The 24,912-nt window shown below is 38.5% G+C and overlaps 1 protein-coding gene across 44 annotated transcripts in view; it reads left to right on the top strand.

Moving 5' to 3' along the window:
* The window catches only part of MAP7 (microtubule associated protein 7), a 94,624-nt gene that overhangs the window by 52,274 nt on the left and 17,438 nt on the right, over nt 1–24,912 (top strand). For 13 of the 44 annotated variants that reach the window (XM_015858377.3, XM_015858376.3, XM_085543554.1 and 10 more), the window contains 6 exons: nt 1,576–1,653; nt 10,248–10,411; nt 11,233–11,344; nt 14,346–14,456; nt 19,579–19,692; nt 23,029–23,150. In XM_015858377.3, the coding sequence (XP_015713863.1) occupies nt 1,576–1,653; nt 10,248–10,411; nt 11,233–11,344; nt 14,346–14,456; nt 19,579–19,692; nt 23,029–23,150 (701 nt within the window). Of the gene's footprint in view, nt 1–1,575; nt 1,654–10,247; nt 10,412–11,232; nt 11,345–12,266; nt 12,354–14,345; nt 14,457–19,578; nt 19,693–23,004; nt 23,151–24,912 lie in introns of all 44 variants that reach the window. The other 31 variants (XM_032443629.2, XM_032443626.2, XM_085543545.1 and 28 more) reach the window with 5 other exon arrangements.

Genomic DNA, 24,912 nt, shown 5'->3' on the forward strand with positions numbered 1-24,912 from the left:
ACAAGAGAGAAGGAATATTATTACCCTTTTCACCTGCATCTGCATGCTGAAGTGGCAGCATGCAAGCCACTGTGCTCTTTAATATCAACCAAGTGTGACTTTGCACTGTACACGGGACAAATCTATGCACTGGCATGGCTAGCAGTAGTTACATAAATGGCAGCACTGTGTGCTGCTTAACCAGCTTTAAAGGTTTGATCTGTAACTGGGTGATGGATTATCTTTCACTTTACTGGTGACTTTTTCATCTTTTGTACCTTTCGTTGGGGCCAAAATGTTTGTTTGTCTTCCTAAAAATCATGCCTTGGGATTTTTCCCTGCTGCTCTTTGCATTGATGCTAACAACATTAGATGAGGCTGTTTTATCTGATCATCATTGAGTTAGTTGTTTTTCACCAAAGAGAGTTTAGAAGTCACTAAACTGAAACTAGCTATCTGGATTCTTCCATGCAAGGAAGTCCTGTCATCTTGATGCAGACAGTTCTGCTGGAGTATGAAATGCATAGTACTGACTTCTGTCTCATTCAGATGGCTGCATAAAAATCAGTCCAACACATCCTCACTTCAGTGATTTATTGTATAAATACTTTTCTTCTTTTCAAACCTCATTTTTATGACATAGTTTTGCTAGTAACTTTTTTCCTTCTTATGCAGCCTATACGCACAAATAGATGGACTTGGCATGTTTGTACAGATTGCTTATTGGTATTCACATTGAATGAATAAAAACTTATTACTTTATACATATATATAGTTATATATGTATTGTTATACTACATGTATACTATATAGTTTATATATAGTACACTTCTGCAGTTCTAGAAGTTCTACATAGTTCTTCACTTTAAAATGAAATATTAAAAGAATTGAATTCCCATCAGTATAAGAATAAATCAAGACATTTCATTATACACTGAAAACTTTTCTGGTTTTTGTGTGGTTGTTTTGGTTGCTTATGTTTTGTTCAAAGCAGACTTTCTCAGTGTTAGTGAAAAATCATAAAATCAAAAGCTTTCCAAGTTTACAGAATAGGCTGAAGATGAGTAGGAAATTAGTTTTGGCAGCATGCTGGGATGAATCAGGAACTAAGATTTTGTTCCTATTTGGTCTTTGGCTCCACTGCTGAGACTGGAAGTCTGATGTTAGCTGTTTAGCATTTTGTTGTTTTCCTGATAACTCATTTTGTTGCACTTACCAAGTAATATTTTTTCCAACCAAATCTGAATTTTTAGTTAAGCCTAAGGCTCTGACACAGATTTTTTTGTATTATCCTTGATCTTATCACTGTAATCCAGTGGCATCTTAATGTGTCTGCCATAGCTTTTAACACACATGCACACAGTATCAGTAGGAGATCAATATCATGCTAACTCAATTCTTACTCTTCAGAAGTTCGACCAGAACTAATAGTGTTTGATCCAACCAGTTGTGCATAGGTACTGAGCTTCTTCAACCTTGTGAAATAGGACTGGCTTGATTTTTTCGATTGTTTGGTGGTCATTCCCCCATTAGCTTTCTTATGTTGCTGTTTTATTTTGTGCAGTAGGATTAATATTTCCCCCCTTCCATTTGCAGACCATCCACCAGTACTGAAGGTTGATGACAGGCAACGGCTTGCTAGAGAAAGGAGAGAAGAACGAGAAAAACAACTAGGTAAGCCCTACTCTATGTCATTTCTATATAAATTTGGGTATTTTTCTTCTTCTTTTTGTGAATTAAACCTTGAATATGTGTCAAGTATTGCTCAATATAATATACGGTGTCACCTGTTCATGAGTACGCATAACATTATTGAAGTGAATTCTTAGGTGAAGATTGCTTGACAAGTAGCTACTGATGGGCAGTATACAGAGTGTGGCAGCAGAAGGATTATCAAATTAGCAAAAAACGAATTGCTATACCTACTGGATATCAAATCCTGAAGATGCTACTCCATCTTGCTTTGACATTCCAGTCATATGGTGCTTCTGGCTTCCTTCTCCACAGACAGTAAAGAAGGGCAGTGCCACTAGCTGACCTCTCTGCTTGGGAAGGATTGAAACTAAGCAGATGTCCTTGTCCTTTGGCTAAATAACTTGTTCCTCCTCACAATCCCAGAAAAACAAAACAAATTAAAAAAAAAAAAAATCACAATAACATATGGGATAAATATGGGGGTCAGGCTAGAGATTCAAAGCTAGAGGTTCGTTTTCATCTTGGTGAAGGTGATGCCAGCAGACTGAGAAGCATGAGCTTAATGAGAGAAAAACCTGAATCCACAGCCCCTTCTTGGAAGCCTGAAATGTATAACACTGATATGTTGTGCTGGTAGGGATACTTTATAGGTATAATAGAATTTGCATGGTCTTGCTTATTGCTGCAGGTATTTATACTTTGCCAAAAATGTGATTTACTGTCCATTTGCGTCCACTTTAATTGGACTGCTAATTATGCTTGAAAATACAGTGAAAGAAGTTTATCTTGTTTTGATGTGTTCAAAATATTTTTCCACTTTTCTTCGAATGGTTTTGCATCTCACAATTGAAAATTATTATTTTTTTTAACTGAGATGTACACAAATGGAGAAGCTACTTGTGCATAAAATATTGATTATTAATTCTTGTGGGTTTTTTGTTTGTTTTTTCTTATTTATTCAAGAAAAAAATTACTTGTCCCTGGTGTATTTTGGTTCATAAAGCTGAAAATTTAAGCCTTCAATGCTGGCAAACAAATTTAAGTTTATAGGGACAGTATTATTTTGATGTTGCATGTAACAGTTTATATGCAGTGTTTCAAAATATGCTCACAGTGGAAGCGTGGCTGGATTTTTTGTTTGTTTTCCCCACTGTTTGAACACTTCTTCTGCTCTCCTCAAAGCATTTAGGTGTTAAATAGTACTACACACCTTCATTTCTCATTACGTTTGTGAGTTACAGATATTTAACTTTGAACTTCTTAACCAGGGGCAACCCAAAAGATAAATATCCAGTATTTGTTATACACCTGATCTTCCTCTTTGGCATCCTGTGTATGATTAGAAAAACACACAGAATTTAACCAACAAATGTGTACTTCCTCGTGTAAACAGCAAGAGTTGCATCAGGTGAGCCAAGGTCTCAGCTTCAAGCAGGACCCTGTTGTTGCTGGTTAATTGATAGCAGTGTTGTGTTGCATGTTTTACTAGTGCAGTTGCAGAAGTGGGGAATGTAAGTATGTCTCACCCTGCACACACTACTGGATGATGACTGTGCGGCACTAGAAGTCAGAAAGAACCTGAGCATCAGAAATTGAAAATCCTGGGTACTGTTTCAGATGAGTATTATTGTCAATTTCAGTGCTCCTTTAACGCAGTGAGATACTCATAGAATGTCTTGGGTTGGAAGGGACAAGTTTAAGAACATCTAGTTCCAATCCCCTGCTATGGGCAGGGACATCTCCCTCTAGATCAGATTGCTCCCATCCAGCCTGACCTTGAATACTTTAAGGGAGGGGGGCATCAACAGCCTCACTGGGTAACCTGTTCCAGGGTCTCACTACCCTAACAATAAAGAATTTATTCCTAATATCTAGTTGAAATCTACTCTCTTCCAGTTTAAAACCATTTCCTCTTTTCCTGTCACTACAAGCCTTTATAAAAAAAAGTCCCTCCCCAGCTTTCCTGTAGGCCCCCTTCAGGTATGAGAAGGTTGCTATAAGGTCCCTCCAGAGCCTTCTCTTCTCCAGGCTGAAGAGTCCAGATATCTCAGCCTCTTTGCATAGGGAAGGTGCTCCACCCCTCTGGTCATTTTTGTGACCCTCCTCCAGACCTGCTCCAACAGCTCAGTGTCCTTCTTAAGTTGGGGGCCCCAGAACTGTATGTAATATTCCAGGTTGAGGTCTCATGGGGGCAGAGTGGCAGAATCACCGCCCTTGACCTGCTGGTCATGCTTCTCTTGGTGCAGCCCAGGATACAGTTGGCCTTCTAGACTGCAAGTGCACATTGCTGGAACACTTAGAGTCTTTCATTGCCAACACACCCAAATCCTTTCCTCAGGGCTGTGCTCAAGCCATTCTCCACTCAATCTGCATCTGTATTTCCTTAGTGAGAGCAAAGTTCTCATAAGCTGAAGGCAGCTTTCTCTGGGCCGGAGAGGTCTTTGGGTCCTGGGGAATTGGCTCCATTATCTCAAAGCCTGTTGAAGGTGCAGATTGATTTTCATTACCTGCCTATCATGCATTATTAACCAACTCAGGCTATTCTGATACATAATTTCTTGTGCTGTATGAGAAAAATAAACAGAGACAGAAATTAGTCACTACACTTAGTGCACTGACTTAATGGTGCTGGAGGCAAATATATATAGAAAAGTTACTTGTCAAGATCTTATGTTCTTAGTCATCCTTACAAGTAATAACACTCAAGAGTTCACATAGCAACTTGGGTTTGACTGCTCTTTGCATTCTTTCCTTAGCAGTGCATCTAATGTGAGCTAGGAGCATCTCCAGGAATGCCACAGAGTAAGGAAAGAGGATGAAGAGTTATTTAGAGCTCCAGAGAAGCTCTGGCTATACTTTAAAATGTCCACTTTTTCTGTTAATGTGTACTAGTGTGCGCAGGGATCAGCCTCTCAGAAGAACTGCTATTGGATTTTTCTTTCCAGCAGTAGTGTTGGAAATAAATAGGTGCTGAGACCTTTCCCCAAACCTGTTACCCTAAGTTTAGTTGGTGTTGTGTCTATGTTCGATTCTGTGTCGTAGAATCATAGAGTCATCAAGGTTGGAAAAGACCTCCAAGATCACCCAGTCCAGCCATCCAACCATCACCAGTATTTCCCACTAAACAATGTTTCTGAGTACAGTATCTATGTATTTCTTCAATACCTGCAGGGACAGAGATGCCACTACCTCCCTGGGCAACTCATTTCGTTGCCTGGTATAAAATAGAAATTTTTAACAGCAATATTTTAAGTGGCATTTCTTGAGAAAACAAAGTCTTTATTCCTGTTTTGTAGATTCTGTAGTTTCATAAAACTGTATTGTGGCTCCAGCTAGAATTATACTTCTTTTTCTGATCTGGAGAGCTCTCATGTATTGCCATCTAGGTTTTACTTATATTAACATCCTTTCTCAGCAACATGTTTTAACTATGTACAAGCCATGCATGAATTGATAGAGATGTTTTATTAGGTGTGTGTGTGTTTTTCTAGAAAGACTAAAGACTAAATCTTTGGTTCTGGCTTTGCTAAGGAGGTAACATGACGTAATGTTTGCTTATTCCTAAAAACCTGCTTCTGGGATTGAGATTTGTGGGATTCGTAGGCTTAGACTCTCCAGTATCCAGAGCAAATGGATGTTACCTATCCAATTTAGTGAAACTGCCATAAATGATGCTTCCATATCTTGAATTATTATTATTACTTTTTTTTTTTTTTTTTTTTTTTTTAAGGTTGTTCATTGTATTGTGACAGCAGCTCTGCTGTAGTGCAGAGGGGTATACTTTTCCTTCCTGAACCCTGATTTCCCAGCTATTGACAAATAAACATCTGTTGCTGGAATGATGTTCCTTCTGATGAAGAACGCTTCCTTTTGTGTGACATCACAGCTATGTGAAAGCAGTAGGGTTTTTAAAAATTAATTGATGTAGAAACTTTCATTTCTAAAAGGGAGAGTTCTGCATGTCCCCGTGATGTGCATCTTTGTGTGTCCTTGCATGAAGAATTAGCTAAAACTAACAAGAAAATTGAAAGTTGTGTTGTGCTTTCATCTGTGTATTTGTCTGCTAATGGAGCTGTCTCTTGAGATTTATGTCGTAGTATGGAAAAGTAGTGGATTTTACAATAGAGTGCAAGCTTCATTTTTATTCAGTGCAGAATCTAGATAATCAGTCGCTCATGTCATGTGAACCAAAGCAAAGAAACATCAACGCTGTCCATGTTAAATAAATATCAAGTTGCATAATGTTGTTATATAACAGTGGGTCTTGCTGAAATTAGTAGAGATGGATTTTATTAATTCTGGGACATTTGCCACGCAACAGTAAATCAAATGAAGGCAGGGTGTTTTATTTCTGTAGAATTAGAAGTGGGATTTAAACTTAATTCATCTTTTTTTTTTATTCAGGGGATCTGCCAGGTTTAGCAAAGCTGCCCTAGTATGCAGAAGTTGAGACTTTGTCATGCATCAAGAGAAGTTCTTCCCCAAAACAGAGTATTGGCTTCTGTAAAATGATGGCAGAGATCTTGGGAAGTTTGCTTTATACTTTGAGTACCTTGAACAGAAGGAAGGTGCATTATTTATCTTCTGATGAAAATTAACTTTTTCACACCCTTCTGTTTGTAACACATGGAGTACCAGTCTAACAGCTAGTTTCTTTATCAAGACTTTTAACTTCTCCTGCTTCTGCTTTCTCTCTACCTCAGTTATTTTTTTCTAGCTTTGCTATACTGTATATGTGGCTTTCACTGTTCTGTAATGGGTTGGTGTGTTCCACAGTTGTATTTCCTTGTGTCTGGCAGTGGTATTTTAGCAGTGTTATTTTACTTACTGCACCAGAGTGCCTGAGTACCTCTTTTTCTTTTTAATGAGAGTTAAGAGAATAGAAAAGATGAGTGCCGCAGTTTTTGTTGTCCACAAATGTGTAGTGGCACTAGCATTATCTGAGGGTCATGTTATGTTACCTAATCAATAAGAATAAACAGGCAACTAAATAAACGCTCCTTTCACCTTAGTATATTCTTGTTCAGTTCTGGAACTTTCACAAGAAAATGTGGAAAGCACACAGAGAGATAGAAATATCAGCTGAAATAGCATCCATCCAGAATAAAGAATTGTTATTTACTTTCTTTTTCTTTTCATTTCTTCTTCAGATGTCAACCTTAAGCTTCCAAAAGTTGAATGCTTTGGCTTTTTCTATATGTGACTCGTATTTTCCATTACTAACAAGCTGCATTGATTTCTTGGTTTCCTTTCAGCTTCATTTTCTCCTAGCCTTGTTTTCTAATGTGGGCAGAAAAGAAGCATGGCTGCAAAGCAATTACTTCAATTATTTTAATCTCCTGACCATATCTATTATTTGTTGATAGGCACATACCTTTTAAAGATTGTTCAGATAATCTTTCCTTGATTCTATTCTATAAATAATTCTTCCAGTAGCCATGTTTTCTTTCTCTGTTTCTGCTCTCACTCTGTCCAGTAGAGACTGTTAATTAAACATCTATCCTTTAAAGCACAATTATTACATCTCTGTGAGTTGCTCTTGGGTCACGAGAGTTGGGAAAGGCAGAGGGGCAGTGGAAGGTAAGGGTGTTAGCTGTCAGATGGGGCTGTTCTTGGAGCAGAGTGATGCTGTCATGCTTGTCTTAGCTCCAGCTTGACACAATGCCTTCTTTTCTTTGAGCCCACACGTCAGGCTAACTGGCTGTGCTTGGCACTCTTGGCTGTGTGTGAAGCTTGCCAGGGCTGTTTGTGATGAAAATCATAGTAGAGGGCCTGGACAGAGAAGAAAAGCTTAATACAAGTTGGTGCTTTTTCTACAGAGGGCCTTCAACCCTAACACTGCCACACTGACTACATCTGCATTGGCAAACTGAACAGTGCTCAGGAACATTCTTCACTACTAAAATTTAGTTGTTCTTTTGTTCTTACTGTTGAACTGTTACAATGGTTCCTGGCAAGGTTTTGGATCCAGACAACTTTTTTCTAACTGATTCCCAGGCAAGGTTTAGGAATTGGCAGGGAAAGCCCCTAGACTTTTCCTAATGTGTTTGAGTACTGTCACTGTTTTTGGAAGGTGAACATCTAGTAGTGTGGATGAAACTTAGTTGATGCTAGTTTGTCTCTGGGCACATTTCTTAACCTAGATCTCATTCTCAAAAACTGAAAAGAAAACAAAGACACTTTTATCCAAGGAAAGTAACTGGGATTTTGAATTTGTTTTAATTCTGGTAGCTTTGAATAGCGCAAAGAAAACTTTTACTTTCCAGTATCTCCAGTCCCTGAGCCACAAGCAAACTTCTTTAAAGACTTGTGTCTGTGCATATGTTATCTGCATTAATCCTGATTAGTTGCTGGCCTTTTTTTTCTGCAATTACAGTCCCAACAAGGACATGTGGCTGGTGTAGTTTCTGGCATGGAGAACAAAACATGGTAAACGTGGCATCCCAGTTAACTTCTCACTTAAGGAAATGTGGTATTAATCTTAGGTTTTAGAATATGCCTGAGTTTCATTTTGGCTACATCTGCTGAATTCTTAATGCTGACCATGCATTAGCTTTAAAACAATATTTTAAAAATCACATCACAATTTGTGTTCTTCTGTGTGAAAATGATCGTTGGTACAATATCACATCAGTAAAAACTATGCATTTATTCTGTTGGTGAATTCCTTCTGGTTTATTCTGCTCTTTGGTAGAGTGGGACAGAACTTTATCCAACATTTCCGTGATTAGAAGCCCCACAGAAACTAAGAATCAGTGACATCAGCATCTGAGTCATTTTGGGGCGTCCTCATAGGACTCAATAGTGCCAGAGGGGTTTATAAGACCAAAAAAAAAAAAAAAAAACCAAAAAAAAAAAAAGAAAGAAAAAACCAAAAGTCTTTAAGGAAGATTAGTTTAAAAATTGCTGTATGTATGTCCCTCAGAGCATGGCTAATGGGAAGATGTCAGCTAGGAGAATCTGACATTAACTTCAGCTGTAATTACAGTTCTGAAGTTCACCTTTTAATTCATTCAGTCAGCCATTTTTGTGGAGTGCAGGAACATTCGTTTTTTTGGGCATGGTTAAAGCAACACTGATCTGTTTTTCTGCTAATGCAGCAAGGAGGAGATCAGGCTTAGTGTGGAGCTGGCAGTGAGGAGAGGTGAAGCAGTGGTCAAAGGAGAAAGCTATTGCTGAGGTCAGTATTGTAAAGTCAGAGAAGATAGAGGCTGGAAAGACTGAGAAAGATTGAGCTCTCCGCTCAGGTAAACTGTCCGCCCAATGTGATCACAGAGTGCAGACTGAGAAAAGAGAGAGCTAGACTGAGAAGCCCTAATAAATCACAGAATCACAGAATCATCAAGGTTGGAAAAGACCTAGAAGATCATCTAGTCCAACCATTACCAATACTTCCAGGCTAAATCATATTCATCAGCACCACATCCAAGCGTTTCTTGAACACCCCCATGGTCGGTGACTCCACCACCTCCCTGGTCAGTGCATTCCAATGCCATAAAGGCTTTAACAACAAGAAAAAGAGCAATGGTGAGAGACAACAGAAGGGACAGCAAGAGAAGAATGACCTGAGAGGACCTTTCCTTGCTCCACATGGATAAACAACAAAGGGAAAAGGAAAGCTTTGTCACACTGTGTGTGTTCCTCTTTCCTGCCCAGCAGCCCCTCTGCTCACCTGAGGCCTCCTGTGATGGTGGTACTGAGTAAGCCCCTTCAACAGCATATCTGCCTTCCTGTCTGCCCCAGCCAACCTGCACCAGCCACAATTAAAACTGTTGGAAGGAAAAAGGCATGGACAAAATTCGGCTTTAACCAGATTGGTCCTTGTTTCACCCAATCCTCTATTTTGTGAGCAACATACCATGAGCAACATCATCAGAGTTGAGTTGCTGTCTTTGAAGTACAAGGTTATAATGATTGGCTCTTTTTCCAAGCATTTTCAAGCATAAATTTTGTAAATTTAAGAAACAGTGTTTCAGACTACGGAAAAAAAAACCACTTTGTTTAGAACTTCTGAAATGCTGTTCAGAGCGCATTAAACTCATTAAATCTCATCTTTAGTCTGACTTCTTTGGTTGTTAATATTTTCTTCTGGTGACCTGCTGGTACAGCTGACAATCCAACCACTACTGCTGTCACCCCAGTCTAAAGATGTTTTGATCATTAAAGTTATATAGTAGTAATAGAGTTTTATGTTTCTTACTGTGAAAGAATACAGAGAATTAGCGTGGTTTGTACACATACATCTGACTTGAATGTTTACATAATTTAAACTAATGCAAAATAGTTTTGTTTACATATTTTAAACTAATGAAAAATAGTTTATTTCACATGGAAACTGTATAATCAAAGAATGTAACCATTACGTGTGGCAGTTCACAGTAATTATACTGAGATTGAATGGCATGAGTGTGTGACCAGGCTCTGTGAAGTTATAACACATGAAGAGAGAGGAAATTATGGATGTCTTAAGAATATGAGTTTAGATTTTTCAATTTAGTTTGATTATCCAATCTGTATTGAAGTATTCGTCGCATATAGCGTGTTAATACTTTTGTTTCTGATTTTTTTCTTAGCTGCAAGAGAAACTGTCTGGTTAGAAAGGGAAGAGAGAGCACGACAGCATTATGAAAAACACCTAGAGGAGCGCAAAAAGAAGCTAGAAGAACAAAGATTAAAAGAAGAGAGAAGGCGAGCTGCTGTAGAAGAAAAGCGAAGGCAGAGACTAGAAGAAGATAAGGTAAAAAGAAATGTCATGAAAATACTTCTCAGCTTGCTTTTTCTGTAAGATATGGTACTGCCTGACCTCTTCCTTTAAACTTGTCAGCAGAGATGTAACGTGAGCCTTGGTCAATATGAGAGTGCACACAGAAGATTTTGTGCCTTAGTCACGTTTGTTTTAAAGTGCCCTGTGAGAGTCTGTTGCAGTTAAGTTGAGCATATCTAGGTTATAGTATGTGACACTAACCAACCTTGAACAGAAAAATAGAAATTGTATGGCTTCTGTATGTCTGTAAGCTAATTTTTAGCTGTTCATTTTAAGGGTAGCTAAGTATTAGTTGCTTTCTAACTAAACCTTCAAGACAGTGTGTACAGGAAAGATGCTACTCGCTGATTTGTCTCAGTTGTGCTGAGAACTCCCCTTCTTCCTAGGTAAGTCAGCTCATCGTTGCATTTTTTTGTTCATTCTCTCTCACTATCCTAGTGAAAGAATAGGTGGGAGATTCAAAGTGGGAAGTAGCCCTGGCGTGTGTTTGTTCAGTGGTTGCCATAATGGGACACTGTTTTTTTCCTCTGCAGTTCTGCATAAGTCTGCAATACACCTTACTTTGTCAAAATTAGTGCTAATAGCTCAATTTATTTATGGCTTAGTTATTGCTTAATCCAGTTGTAGAGTTAGAACGGTTTGTCTGAGTGTGTATCTTTATTAGGCAGCATTTAAGCCTGGGTGCAACTCAAAGAAGTCTGGTAGGTTTTGACCGTGGGGAGGGTAGCAGTGCTGGAGAGGATTCATGTTAAAAACCTGGTAGTATCCAAATGTATTATCCTGTTGTACTTAAGGAACGACATGAAGCTGTTGTACGTCGCACAATTGAAAGAAGCCAGAAGCCAAAACAAAAGCAAAACAGGTGGTCCTGGGGAGGAGCGCTACATAGCCGCATTAATAACACAGGTAAAGAGGGAGGCCTGGTTTGCTAGCCAGTGTCCCTGCCCTGTCAGTTAACTGGAATTTACTTTCCTTCCGTTACAAAGAAAGATGATTGGGTATATGGTGGTATAAATTCTCTGCTCTTTATCTTATTATTGCTAGCAACGGCATGTTTCTGACCTTCTTGTAACAAGAAGAAATCTGAACAAAAGTGAAAACTTGTTTCGGGATTTGACTAATTCTGCATTTCTATTTTGCTACAGCTTCTCGCTTCTGCTGCTTTGTTATTGTTCGTATGTGTATGTGTTTGTGTGCTTGTGATAGGTCGGTTTTGTGATGTGAGCTACTGTGTGCAAATGTTAAATATTATGGCTCAAAAAATAGTTCTGGTGGAAGTGACTAAATACCAAGAGTAAAACAGAAAGAAGCAAATTGATTATTTGTGATAAACTATCTGTATCTTGTACAGATATTCAGGCTGGAAAAAAGCCCACCTCCCCCCCCACACCTTTTTTTTTCCCCTTGAAAAAGCTTAGATGGGCAAATTAATTTAATTTTTGCTGTATAATCTTCTCCTAAATTGTCTTTTCTAACTGAATCTGACAGTTATTATTCGGTGTGTGCCCTGTTAAATGGGACTGAAGTTCAAAAAAGAGAATTTGTTCTATATTTCTTTCACCAGAAAAGTAGTACTTAAAAAGAATGCATCTCTTTCTACTCTAACAAATGCTTTTAATTGCGTACAGGCTTTTGTCAAGAAGGGGGAAAAACGTTAAGAATGATCTGAAATGTAATTCATCCCACATTAGTTCAATGAACAGTTATCTTTCATAAAATCATAGAAGTTGTTTTTTATTCATTCATTTATTTATTTTAATTAGGTCTGTATAACTTGGTTTTTATTTCCTTTACTGTTAAAAGTCATTGTCTTGCATTCTGTCCCTAGGTTATTTTTTTGAATCATCATTCACCTTTCTCGATTTAGCAGGCCTGGAGCACCATTTCAGATCTCTGGGTGGTGCTAGAAAACCTGGTATATCATCACTGTACTTTGTTGATTCCTTTACCCATAGCTAGTTCTCAGGAAATGAGATCATCAGTAACTAAACCACCCTCATGTAGTTGCGGTGCATGCTTAACATCATGCTCATAGTTTAGAACTGTTCTTAGTCCCAGATTTTGTTGTTGTTATTTATTTTTAATATGGAGAGTTATTACTAGCTGACTCTAAAGATCTGGCACAATTCCCTAAAATGAAATGCAATATTCTGTCTACTGGAATTCAAGGAGATGTGATTTGAATCTTTTGATCTCTTTCTAAAATGCTTTTGCTGGACTACACATGCACATCACTCACGTCTATTTTTCACGTGAAGGCAAATACGTGGTGAATGTTGCTCGGATTCTAATAACAAAGAAACCAGCAGTCTTCTAGTTCAGAGATTGCATTTGGCCTATTTTACATTTGTAGGTTTCATATTGCCGATGCTTGCACATAAATCTTCATGCTGAGTTTCATTCATTTGAATAATATTCACGGAATGAAGAGAAGTACTGGCGTGCCATGTCAAATGCAAGAGACATTATCATGTTCTCATTTGTCATCTTCAAGAAGTTGTTTTATGCATGTTCTTTAAGCCAAAAGTAGAATTTTTGTTTTGCTGTAGTGAGACACTGTGTATCCTCTTGTGTATCCTGTAGTGAGATACTGTTCTGACCAAGATCTATGACAGGGGAAGCCCAAGTATCCTGTCTGCCATTCTGAACAGCAGATAATCTTTCAGCAGCTGCATCCTCAATGTTATCAGTGTCCTGGTCTTTTATCTGCTTCCAAAACAGCACGTGGACTTACCTGTGGACATGGAGAATATGAGTCAGCAGAGCATTAAGCATCTGCTAAAGCACAGTTAAACTCTTTACTAAGTAGCACTGAATTTGCAGAACATGCTCAAAGTGTAATGGGCTCTTCCACTATCTTCTGATTGTCAGATTTCCAGATAGAATTTAGATAGACAGTTGATACACTTAGCTTTTTTTTTTTTTTTTTTTTTTTTTCAGTTTGATTTTTGAGAGAGAAGACAAAGCAAAGAGCTGGCTATCCTGCTTGTTCTTCCTCTTCTGCCATTGCTAGCAACACCCCCATGGCATACATGTGCGCACACAGTATATATGATCTGTATCATATCATCACCTCTCAGTAGGGTGCACATGGTGACTGCAGCAGTTGCACAGGAAAATGCTATAATGCTGTTCTAAAATCCATAAAACCTAGAAGCAAAATAAATCCCTTCAGTATTATATATATGTATATATATACCAAACATGTTTGACAAGTAGACTGCGGTCTTCCACAAAGACTCATTTTCTTTATCTGTTAAGCTGTGTGCGGTTTGGATTGACTAACTGCAACTTCATTCACAGCAGGGGGAGGATAACTCTGTGATGGGAAATTTAGCACTTTCACAGAGATGAGGACATTCTAATTATCTCTTCTGTGCTTACTCTTGCTCTCCATGTGTACCAGCCTTCTCTTAATCTGTTGGGATTTTGTTAACACAGTGCTGACCTCCTGCCTGACAGTGCCCTGTCAAATGTCACCTTTGATTCAGGTTTTAAGGGCTTTTACTTGAGTGATTTCACATTTCCAAGCATGCCATCCTTTCCCCAAAGCTTCTGTTGTGAGTCAGGTGTCACATCTTTTTCAGAGAACATTGAAAGCAACATGGAAATACCATCCTGGCTACCAGTATCTGATTCAAATTTTCTGTTGAAGTCCTTGGGTTGCAACCTGATTGAATGATAATCAGTGAACAGAATATTTTAACATTTGAAATTTGGATTGAACGGTTTTGTGCCCAGTCTTTGAGTCATCTGTACAATGTCTGCTGAGAAACCCGTTCTATTTTGAAAGTTCTTGTGGTAGAGCAGGAATGACCTAGTCATGTTTTCCTCCTCCCACTAGTGAGCTAGAAACTGGCATTACTGCATGTGGGCTGTCAATTAGCATTATCTCCATTTGTTTTAGATCCAGACAGGCGGTCTGTTTCAACAATGAACCTTTCGAAACATGTTGATCCAGTCATTAACAAGCGGCTCTCCTCCTCATCTGCAACATTACTAAATTCTTCAGACAGAGGTACAGTTCCAAAGAGGAAAAAAAAAAAAAATAGAACAAGAAAGAAAATGTTCTATATTAATGTATGGCTTTGCACATAAAACAAGTGTCTGAAGTCATTTTCTGTACTTTATCTAAATGGAGTGAAAATCTCCGAACGTGAAAAGTAAATGGTTGAACATTTCTTTTTCCTGTGAGAAGAAATATGTATTTCTTGTTTTTAAAACAAGAGAGCTTACCTAAACAATCTTACTTCAGCAAATGATAAAAGTGGTGCTTCTGTCAGGTTTTTAGTAAATGAGGTACAACAATTGAAAGAATACATCTCTCCATACTGCATGCAATTGTTTGTGACCTTTTATTTATGTTATGCCATTCTGTCATTATTTTGCTTTTGTTTTATTTTGGTAGTCGTTCTTGAATATCTGAATACATGTTGCATGAAGCTTCCAAGCAGTTATTTTGCTACCATTTCTGATTATTTTTAATGACGGTTTATGGGTATTTTTCATGTGGTGTCTGTTTATTGACTTTTTGAGTCCAGTTACTTTTCAAAGATTGCTTTATTATTTCAATGTATGTTTTCCATGTTTACAACTCTGCAAAACTGATAAACAATCAGGCTTCTGTGAGTCAATGTAGCTGAATTGCTGCTTCTGTTTTGAGGATTTATGGGGTAGAAGCATTGAGCCAAAGGGAGTGTGATAAAAGAATGTCTCTTGTATAACTTGTGCAAAGAACTTTACAGAAAAATTCTTGGGAAGGACTTTTTGTCCTATTGAGAAGCTGTGCCCCTTTTGAATCCAAAGAAGTGTCTATTTTCAGAAACAGTTTTTAGAGAGAATCTTTAGTTGTATTGCAGAAATGGTTGAGTTGACATCATTATGTGTGTGTTTTAAGTGCCATGTTTTATGTGCATGCTTGGATGCCTGTTTCTGGTTGCTCTCACCATATTAATGCTTATAGGTTAACAAAGTTATGAGGTCTGGTAACTTGTGAAACATAGTGTTATCTTAGGGCACAATTTTATTCTAGAAATCCAGTTATTTTTTACTCTAAAAGTTGGAACCCCAACAGTTTTATTTTGTTCCCCTGAGGATTGTACGTATCTATATTTTTTTCCAGTTGATGACTGTTCCTTGCCAGGGATGATTCTCGGAGGAAGAAAGGCATTAAATATGAAGGATAGTCTCTTGTAGAATATAGCTCAAGTTGTAATGTTTTTTACTACCTATAACAAATTCTGCACAAGTTAGACTGAGAACTAGGCAGTATAATGGTGGGTGAAGGGAAGGAATAGGTAAGTGGGGGCCATATTTCATAAACTTTAAATGCCAAGGCATTCCTTCTTTGGCATCTTCATTAAAACTGTACAGAAGTCCTCAGAAGTCTCTTATATAATGCAGTCACAGTAGAAGACATAAAACAAACTGAAATGGTGTAAATGTCCTTTTTCTTGTGCAGTCATATACCCAAATCTAGTTGAGCACATAACTGGAGAAGTGCAGCTCACCTCTCCAGTGGTCTCAACAACTTAAGGCAAGTGCTTAAGGAAGTCATCTGCCTCTCTGCTCCTTTTTTTGCCTTCCAGGGAGCACCCGGTTGTGTTTTGCCTGTAACACATACACCTACCTACAAAACAAGGAAGCGGAGATGAGGATGATAAGCTTACCCTAAGTGGCTTATAGCTGTCATCAAGAACATGCCTTCTGTTAAGCAGTGCTTATTTTTAATTTTTCTGCCATTTGAAGGACAAGATTTATTATGGCCTGACCAAAGGTGGAAGTTTTCATTAATGGTTTGCCTGTTCAATTTATTTTAAACTTCACTACTGCTACATAGCTCTTTATCATGATTTTACAGTGAGGCAGCTAGAACAGGCTTTTCATTGTGTTCTGATAGGAGTGGTACTGGTCTGAGTAGTCCAAACTTTGTAACAGAATATGAACAAATACATTCAATTGGAGAAAGTTTCTGTTGATCTATAAATTCTGGTAATGGTGCTCTCTAAGAAAAACTTAGCAATTGGATAGTACTGTAGGTAAGGTATGGCTTTCTTAGTTTTGAAAAAACAGAACTTGTACTGTAGTTGTGTTCTTCCTCCTCTCTGTAGTGAAAGTTTTTTCTCTAGAGAGGTGATGGTCTTGATCACTACATCACCTTTGTCTGCCACCTTTCTAGAAGTTCAAGGGCTGCTGAAAGAGAATCTAAAGACACAAGTTATTTCCCATCTATTTAACTGCATTTTTGTGTCTCTCTGACGAACACCACATATTAGTAAGAGTCCTTCCTTTGTGTTCCTCATCAGAAGACCTGTTAAATCCCTGCCTCCCATCTGTTGCTCGTACTTATCAGATGCTGCTATTTGCTTACTTGCTTTGTATTCTGCTGCTACTATGATAACTTCCTAGTGTTCAGTTGGTGTATGCTGAAGGTAAATATAGATGATTATGATCAATTCACTGTTGCCAGCTCCATGGCACTGGAAGAAGAAGTCAAACCCTTCCTCATCACAACCTCCCTCCAGGAAGTTATAGAGTGCAATTGAGGTCTCCTCTGAGCCTCCTCCAGACTGAACAATCCCAGCTCCCTGAGCTGCTCCTCATAAGACTTGTGCTCCAGACCCCTCACAAGTTTTGTTGCCCTTCTCTGGACACTCTCCAGGGCCTCAATGTCTTTCTTGCAGTGAGGGGCCCAAAACTGAACACAATACATGAGGTGCGGTCTCACCAGTGCTGAGTACAGAGGGATGATCACCTCTCTGCTCCTGCTGGCCACACTATTTCTAATGCCGGTCAGGATGGCATTGGCCCTCTTGGCCACCTTTGCACACTGCTGGCACATGCTCAGCCAAGCATCAACCAGCATGCCCAGGTCCCTTTCCTCTCTGCAGTCATCCAACCACTCAACCCCAAGCCTATAGCATTGCATAGGGTTGTTGTGGCCAAAGTGCAGGACCTGGCATTTAACCTTGTTGAACCTCATCCCATTCACCCCAGCCCAGTGATCCAGCCTATCCAGATCCCTCTGAAGGACATCCCTACCCTCAGGCAGATCAACACCACCTCCCATCTTGGTGTCATCAGCAAACTTACTGAGGGTACACTCAATCCCCTCATCCAGGTCATTAGTAAAGATATTAAACAAGATGGGCCCCAGTACCAACCCCTGGGGGACACCACTTGTAACGGGTCGCCAACTGGACTTCGTTAAGTCTGTTGACTCCTGACTGCAAACTCTGTTTGCAGCTGGCCCACAGGACCAGATTACATCATGACATTTACTTACCATTTCTTTGCAGCTATACAGATGAATTCCAAGAAACTCTTAGTATGCATAGTAGTGCTATTGGCCTAAAATTTCAGGGGATCATTTTCTAAGGTGTGGAGCCAATTTCCATGCAGTACTGGTTTTCTTCTGATAAGTTGTATGGACTTTGTGTTAAAATATGGCAGAAGAGTTTCTCCAGACTCAACATCTAGTAAAGGATGAGACCACAAAAAAAAGAATTTGCTGCCTTGCAGCAGTAGATTTAAAATATGATGATACTGAGCACAGTGCCCAGAGAAGAAGCAAAGATTTTCACCACTAATGAATCCAGTTTAATGGTAGTCCTATAACTTGTTCTTCCTTGTTAAGTTGCAACTCATTGCTGTAATGATAATGTGTATGCTGTAATGGAGATCTCTTTAGGGTATTTTGTGTCCCTGTATAATCTGTACCAACAGGGAATGGAGCTATTAATCACAAAGAGCTCTGGCAGTATTGTATTATGTAAGGACTCTTATCCAGAAGGCCTGCTGTGTTTTAGAGCACTGTATTTCTATATTAATGATGCTTATTGAATTAGCAGAATTTAGGTGAGCAGTTTGAGAACTGAAAAAGAAAAGAAGCACTGAGAGCAGATTAGGCCGTTATATTCTCATAGGATGAGACTGAGAACAGCCTCCAGTTTCACGGGTCTCATTGTGGAGTAGGTTAAAGACAGCTTCCAGGTTTATGGCTTTTAGAAGAGATCTCTGCCTTTAAAAATGCAAATTAGCCTGTGGTTTATCAGGGCAGGTCATGTTGATGAATGTTTTGGAGACTGTGCCTCATTTAAACAAACAAACAAAGAAACAAAAAACCTCAATCAAGTTACCGTTTTCTGGCCAGAGACACTAAACTAAGGCCGATGAATGCTGGGGTGTAAAACAACCAAATTTCTCTTGCAACATGGAGATTTTTGCTATGACCTGAGTTTACTATAATGAACTATTTCAGTGTTTTGTTTTGTGGTTCTCCTAATAATACTATTTGTTGCACCATACTGTCAAAGAGCCATCTGGTACAAATGAACAATAACATATAGGACTTCTTTGGATACTTCTTTGCCATAATCAATAATTAAATAGTGTTATATTAAAAAATAACATTATATTAAAAATAGTAAAGAAAAGATGTGAGGCAAAACAAATACACTGATAAACTAAATTTGCATTATGCAGTTCTGAGAGAAGAAATTGTGAGTGACTGAAGCCAGATCAGCATGTATAACGTGATTTCAGAACATACTGATAATGTAGAATGTTGGATCTTGCTACTGCAGTAAATAGAAAACTATCATTAATGGTGGTTTTTGGCAGAATTAAACATGCTCTGTATTCTGAGGCACCATGTATAACAAAGACAACTGTAGCTGCTGAGCCTGGTATCTACAGCTCAGAAGCACTGTATCCCTTTGTGATGCTTTGACAAAGCCTCTTTCTATGACACAAATCTGTATAGTAGTAAGCAGACCTCTTTGTCTTTTTTTCTATCTAGGCTAGCAGACTGCAGATGGTGTTTTAGTAATTGATCTTTTGAATATACCTGTATACCTGGTATGTAGAAGGATTTTGAGACACAAATACTTCTAAGTCTATATGAAGAAGTGGCAACTGCTCTCCTTGTACAGAGGTTATCCTGCCATCCCTAATAGTAGGTCATATGGGATCTGTGCAAAATATCAACATTAACCTTGATAACAATTTAGCATGCCACAGTCAGTAGCACAGTATTTCCATGGTGTGTAGTTGTGAGGTTGTAATACTAACGCTTCTGCAACATGTGGTCATTTGCACACTGTCTGACCTAACATCTTGCTTGTATGATGCACGTTCAGCTCGCCGTCTGCAGCTCAGTCCATGGGAGAGCAGCATCGTTAGCAGGCTCCTGACGCCCACGCACTCATTCCTGGCAAGAAGTAAAAGCACAGCTGCATTGTCTGGAGATGCAGGTAAACCTATAAGAGCAGAGACTTCATGTCTCAGCCACGTATATTTCCAGGTTCCCTTCGGGATGTTGTGAAGTTACAGATGTAATTATGCGTGTACAGTAGCATCCCAGACCTGGGGTACATTGTATGACAGCTTGAAAGCTTTTGCTACGTTTGTTCACTCTGCCTCTTTCTTCCTCACTTTTCTCTTAACTGTCTTTGGCCTCTTCATCATTGTAACAAGGGAATACAGCACATACAGGGCAACAATGTCACGCTGTTGGCTGCTGCTGAAGGGGATGCCCACTATGCTGTAAGGAACTGATTCAGCACATCCACACTGTGAGCTGTTTGCTGCAAACAGTGCCGTTCTGCACTGGAGCACTTCCCACATGGAACACATTGGACATGCTAGAGTGATAGGTCCTGGCTGCAGTAGATTTAATAGCATGTAAAGTTAATTGTGCAGGTTTAGCAAGGTTAGAATAACTGTAAAATTCTCTGCCAACCCCAGAACAGCCCCTTGATGAACTCCTGTGTGAAAAATTAACATGCAGAAATATGTAAATATTGATAGGCAGTAACTTAAAGTCTGAGTAATACTGCATTTCAATGGCAGACAGGACATACTTGGTTCGTCATGTGCTTTAGGCATGTGACAGCTGCCTTTTCTCTTACTGTAGAGTGTTTCGAGATCATGCAGTAGGGATTTTAACATTTCAGGAGTACATTTCTGCACGTGTTGAATGCTTAAGCCTGGGCAGGTCTTTCCTATTTAATATGGACAGAACTTTATTTTAATTAAAGGACATAGAAGGTAAGAGGGAATAGAAATCTCCTAAGATTACTTCTAAAGAAGCTTTCACTTAAGAACTCTTATCGCTAATTAGGCTGCAGTACATTTCCATAGGGGGAGAACCATAGGAGCAAAAATGTGACTGATATTCTTCAGACGGTGGAATTAACAAGTAAAAATTCCTTTCCATTCTTTATGACTTTTAAAGCAATGGCTTGTAAAATGGAAGCTTAATGTTATCCACCAAGCAGGATATGGAAGTGAAGCTCTTCACTGGGCAATACTGACAAAGCAGTTTCTTGAATTTGAAAGTGGTTACTTAGCTGGAACACGTGAAAAGATGAATCTGTGACTGCTATTGTTTCATGCTGAAGCTCTAAACTAAGTGGAATATTGAGAAGGATTGCATATAGCAGGAATGACTGATTTATCAGTCATCATTTTGAGGTAACTCCCAGAAATTCCTTGTCTGTGCTAACTGGAACTGTACCACCAAGAATAATCCATCTTTTCATTGTTTTCCAGGTATTATTCTCTAGGAGCAATAACTGCAGTCCCTTCATGCAGGACACTTCCTGGAGATTAATGATCAGGTGGTGGTCATGGCTCACAGCTGTGTTCTGAGCACTCCACTCATCCCAGCCTGTCATTATTCCCTAGAAAATTACCCTGCCTTTTTTCCACGAAGATGAATTGCAGTGCAAAAAAAAAACCAAACAAATTACATGTGAATCCATGTCCTTAACATTGAAGTTAAGCAAGCTATTGGGGACCTCCATCACAAGAGTACATCCATTTATATATATATATATTTAAGTAACTCTCCAGAACAAAAATGTAGTTTTAAATAACTCTCCTCTGTGTTTGTAATCCTGTTGGTACATCCTGATTCACTGGGAGTGCCTCATACAGCGTTGTTTGGCAACCTTGCAGATGAAAATGAACTGCTTGTCTTTGAGCGTTTATGATATCATCCTCTGTGGTAATGCTGGATAATCAGCATGCAGCAGCAGAATTGATTCACAGAGGGTATAAAATACACAAACCGTAACTGCTAAAATATACACTTTGCCACTGCCTCCTGTCAGGTTCAGATAGGCTCATTAAGATTTTAAAAAATACCCAATTTTTATAAAAAGTTGTTTTCTTGTTTCCCAGTTTTTGTCACCTTTTATTAACCCATTAAACATAAAACTCTGTAAGTGAGGTGAGTGCCCTTGCTGTAACATTTACATGAGACCTCCTTTATTCTTAATCTCCCAGTGCAGGAGAATTTGAAGAGTTAGGGCTATTTAGTCCACAAAGTACTGTTAAGTCTATGAGCTCTTCCTGTGACAGCAGTTGCACCGCTATTAGGCTACAAGAATTAACTATGTGTAGAACTGTGTGTGCTCAGAGATCTACAGACAAGAAATGTTTTCTTCTAAGGAAAATGAGGAAGGAAGGGATAGAAATGTTACCCCGTTGCAACTCTGCTCTTTTCCTTCAAGTAATATATTGAATAGTAATAATGTTATGACTATATTAAATGACCAGATGAGATAAAGAGATACAGACAAGTAAATGTCTGGAGTAATAACACAGTTTTCCCTAACCTTCTCCTTCAGTTAAATAGGGAGGAAGTCTAAAAATACTTTACTGCAAAAAGTTCCCAGTGATAGGTTTTCCAGTGCTGCTGTTCTCTTAGAGTGTGTACTTGGAACACCATAAACCTGATCATTTGCCATTGGCAGGAAATCTTTTGGTAACAGACTTTGTCCTTGTGCAAACAAAAGAAAACTGCCATCCTGGTTACTCATTCAAATCCTAGTTTGTAAGTTGAGTTATTGTCATCAACCTGCTTTTCGAAGTGTGTAAAATATTTTACTGTTGAGAATGTGTTCAAGTTGGCTGATATTGTAGCATGATTCAGAAATATTGGAAGTTTGTGTATAGAGGGGCTTCAAATATTGCTTAGAGGTGCTTTAAATAACACATAACTTTATAGAAATTGTAGACAAGAGTCAATATCACTGATTTCCTAGATAAAACTGTTCCTGTTGTTAGCGTGTTTTGATCTTTGGCATCTCTTTTTCTTTCCTCTACTTCCAAGACCAATTAATAGCAATTCTGGTTTTATTTAGATTGTTTCCTATTCCAAATATAGTTGAAATTCACATCAGTGCATATACTCAGCTAATCAATTTCAGACCAGTTGTTTTGTCCACTTCTTTTTCAGAACCATCAGTTGTATAAGAAAAACTTTTTTTCCTACTACCCAGTTATGTGCCATACCTCTTTAATTTGTTTAAAAGAAATTTACAAGTGGATCAGTACATGGCTACATATTAGAATTGTATCATTACTATACACATGGCCAAGCTGAGGTATCACATGATGGTTCTGATTTGAGAATTAGTCATTCCTCTCTATTAATATCTTCTTTCTTTTCTCTGTCTTTCTCTGTTGTTTCTGTTCCTGCTGGCTTTCCTCTGTCAATTCTCCAATGATGCTCTATGATTATAATGAATAATTAAAAAAAACAACCAACACCGTAGTTATCCCCATTTGTCCCCGTTCAGCATCTTGCAGCCCCATCAGCCCTCTCTCCTACAAGACCATGAGCTGTAGGAATTCAGCAGAACGAGCAAAACTTTTTGCATCTACTGATGCTGTTGGACGTAGAAGAACACATCTTGCAGGGGTAAGCATGCTGCTTATATGTAAGTTAATGTCTCATGCCATAACCACCTGATTGAATTTCCTGTTAGAACAAGAATAGCTGTAAATCTAACATTTCCCTCTGCAGCCTCCCATTGCCTTTAATTTGTTTCATAGTTGGTTAGATTTTAACCGGAGTATACTACATTATCTGTTGACAAAGCCTGATGATGCACTCAAGAATCTGCTTGGAAAAATACTCATTTTTGCAGAATGCCTTATCTTCTCATGAGGTTTGGAGGCAGCTGCAGAGTGTTTTGTCCTTTTCTCCTAACTTCCAGGGAAAATCGGAGCAGTCTGATACAGGCAAGATCAAATTCATGTTAACTGTGCTCCAGGCCAACAGGATGCAGTCAGCTCCAGTTCAGAGATCATGAACTTCAGTAGTTATATATATATATATATTTTCTTGTGCTTTGAATTTTAGAGTATAGTAAGAGCAAAGTCTGTTCTGCAAATGATTATGCATGTGGGCGAATTAGCAGGAGACAGTGCTGTCTGTTATTGACATCATTTTAGAAGCAGTGCTAGATGAAGGAAGCATGAATGAAAGCCAGTATTAAGCTTTGAGGCAGGTGCTAGTCTGAAGTTTAGGCTGAGGCACAGCTTTAGGCCATGTCTCTACAGAAATCTTGCACTGTTCACAGAATCACAGAATCATAGGGGTTGGAAGGGAGCATCAAGTCTAACCCCTACTGTATACAGAGCATGTTGTAAACTCCTGCGCTATCAGTTTGGCACCTCTAAGGTCTTTCTCGGGTTTTTTTTTTGTTTGTTTGTTTTCAATTAAGAAAAGTTGGTGCATCTTGATTAAAAAAAAAAATACACAAGAATATTGTTAATACTAAATGACAGAGTTAAGAGCTGTTTTCAGTAGCCCATGTGTTTCAGATAATCTTTTGACTGGTTAGTTTCTGTAGGAATTCAGGTTCACTGGGGAAAAATTACTGATACTGTATTTTCAGGACTAATAGGGTAGATCTTATATAGACAGTTTTTTTCTGGCAAGCTGGAATTCTTGTTCATTGTAATGCTTTCATTCTGGCTGTATACAATCTGATAACTTGAGTGTTTGTCATTGTATTAGTCAGTAGAACTCTTGTAAATGATACTATCAAAAGGCTGGTTAATTACTCTCAAGTAACAACTTCAGGACTGGGACCACTTATTGCTTATCACATATTACATTATGGCTTTTGACAATTTGAAACAACTAGTTTTGTCCCTATGCTTTTAAAAACATCTCATGGATTTACAAAGATAGACCGAAGTTTTTATGCTCATACAGTTGTTTACCATCTCCAACTGTTAGGTGTATTTTTATGCCTTACATGCTCACTCTATGAGTGTGTAGCAGCCCCTCTACACCATACTGGCTGAATAACAGCTCAATGTGCTCTCCTCTCTTCTCATGCTTCAGACTCTGAGAGCTTAAGCTCATTACTCCAAAAACACAGTGTTTTTCATTTATATTTAAGTGCAGGAAATATGTAGGTGCTTAAATTTTGATATATAGCCTTAAGCCAATATTTCTATTAATACAAACAAGAGTTGTAACAGAAATATTTTTTAAAATTAGTATGATTTTTATAGTTCTCATCTCAGGATGAGAAATAAAGAAGGAAACATGTGCAATCACTAATGATGGATAAGAATCAGTGTCCAAAAAGCCATACAACCCAAAACATAATACTCGGTAATCATTCAAGAAAAAAAGGAAATTAGGATGCCACGTTTCCAGACTT

The sequence above is a fragment of the Coturnix japonica genome, chromosome 3 (genome assembly GCF_054131305.1).
Source record: "Coturnix japonica strain WE chromosome 3, WE-NBRP24, whole genome shotgun sequence".
Taxonomy (NCBI): domain Eukaryota; kingdom Metazoa; phylum Chordata; class Aves; order Galliformes; family Phasianidae; genus Coturnix; species Coturnix japonica.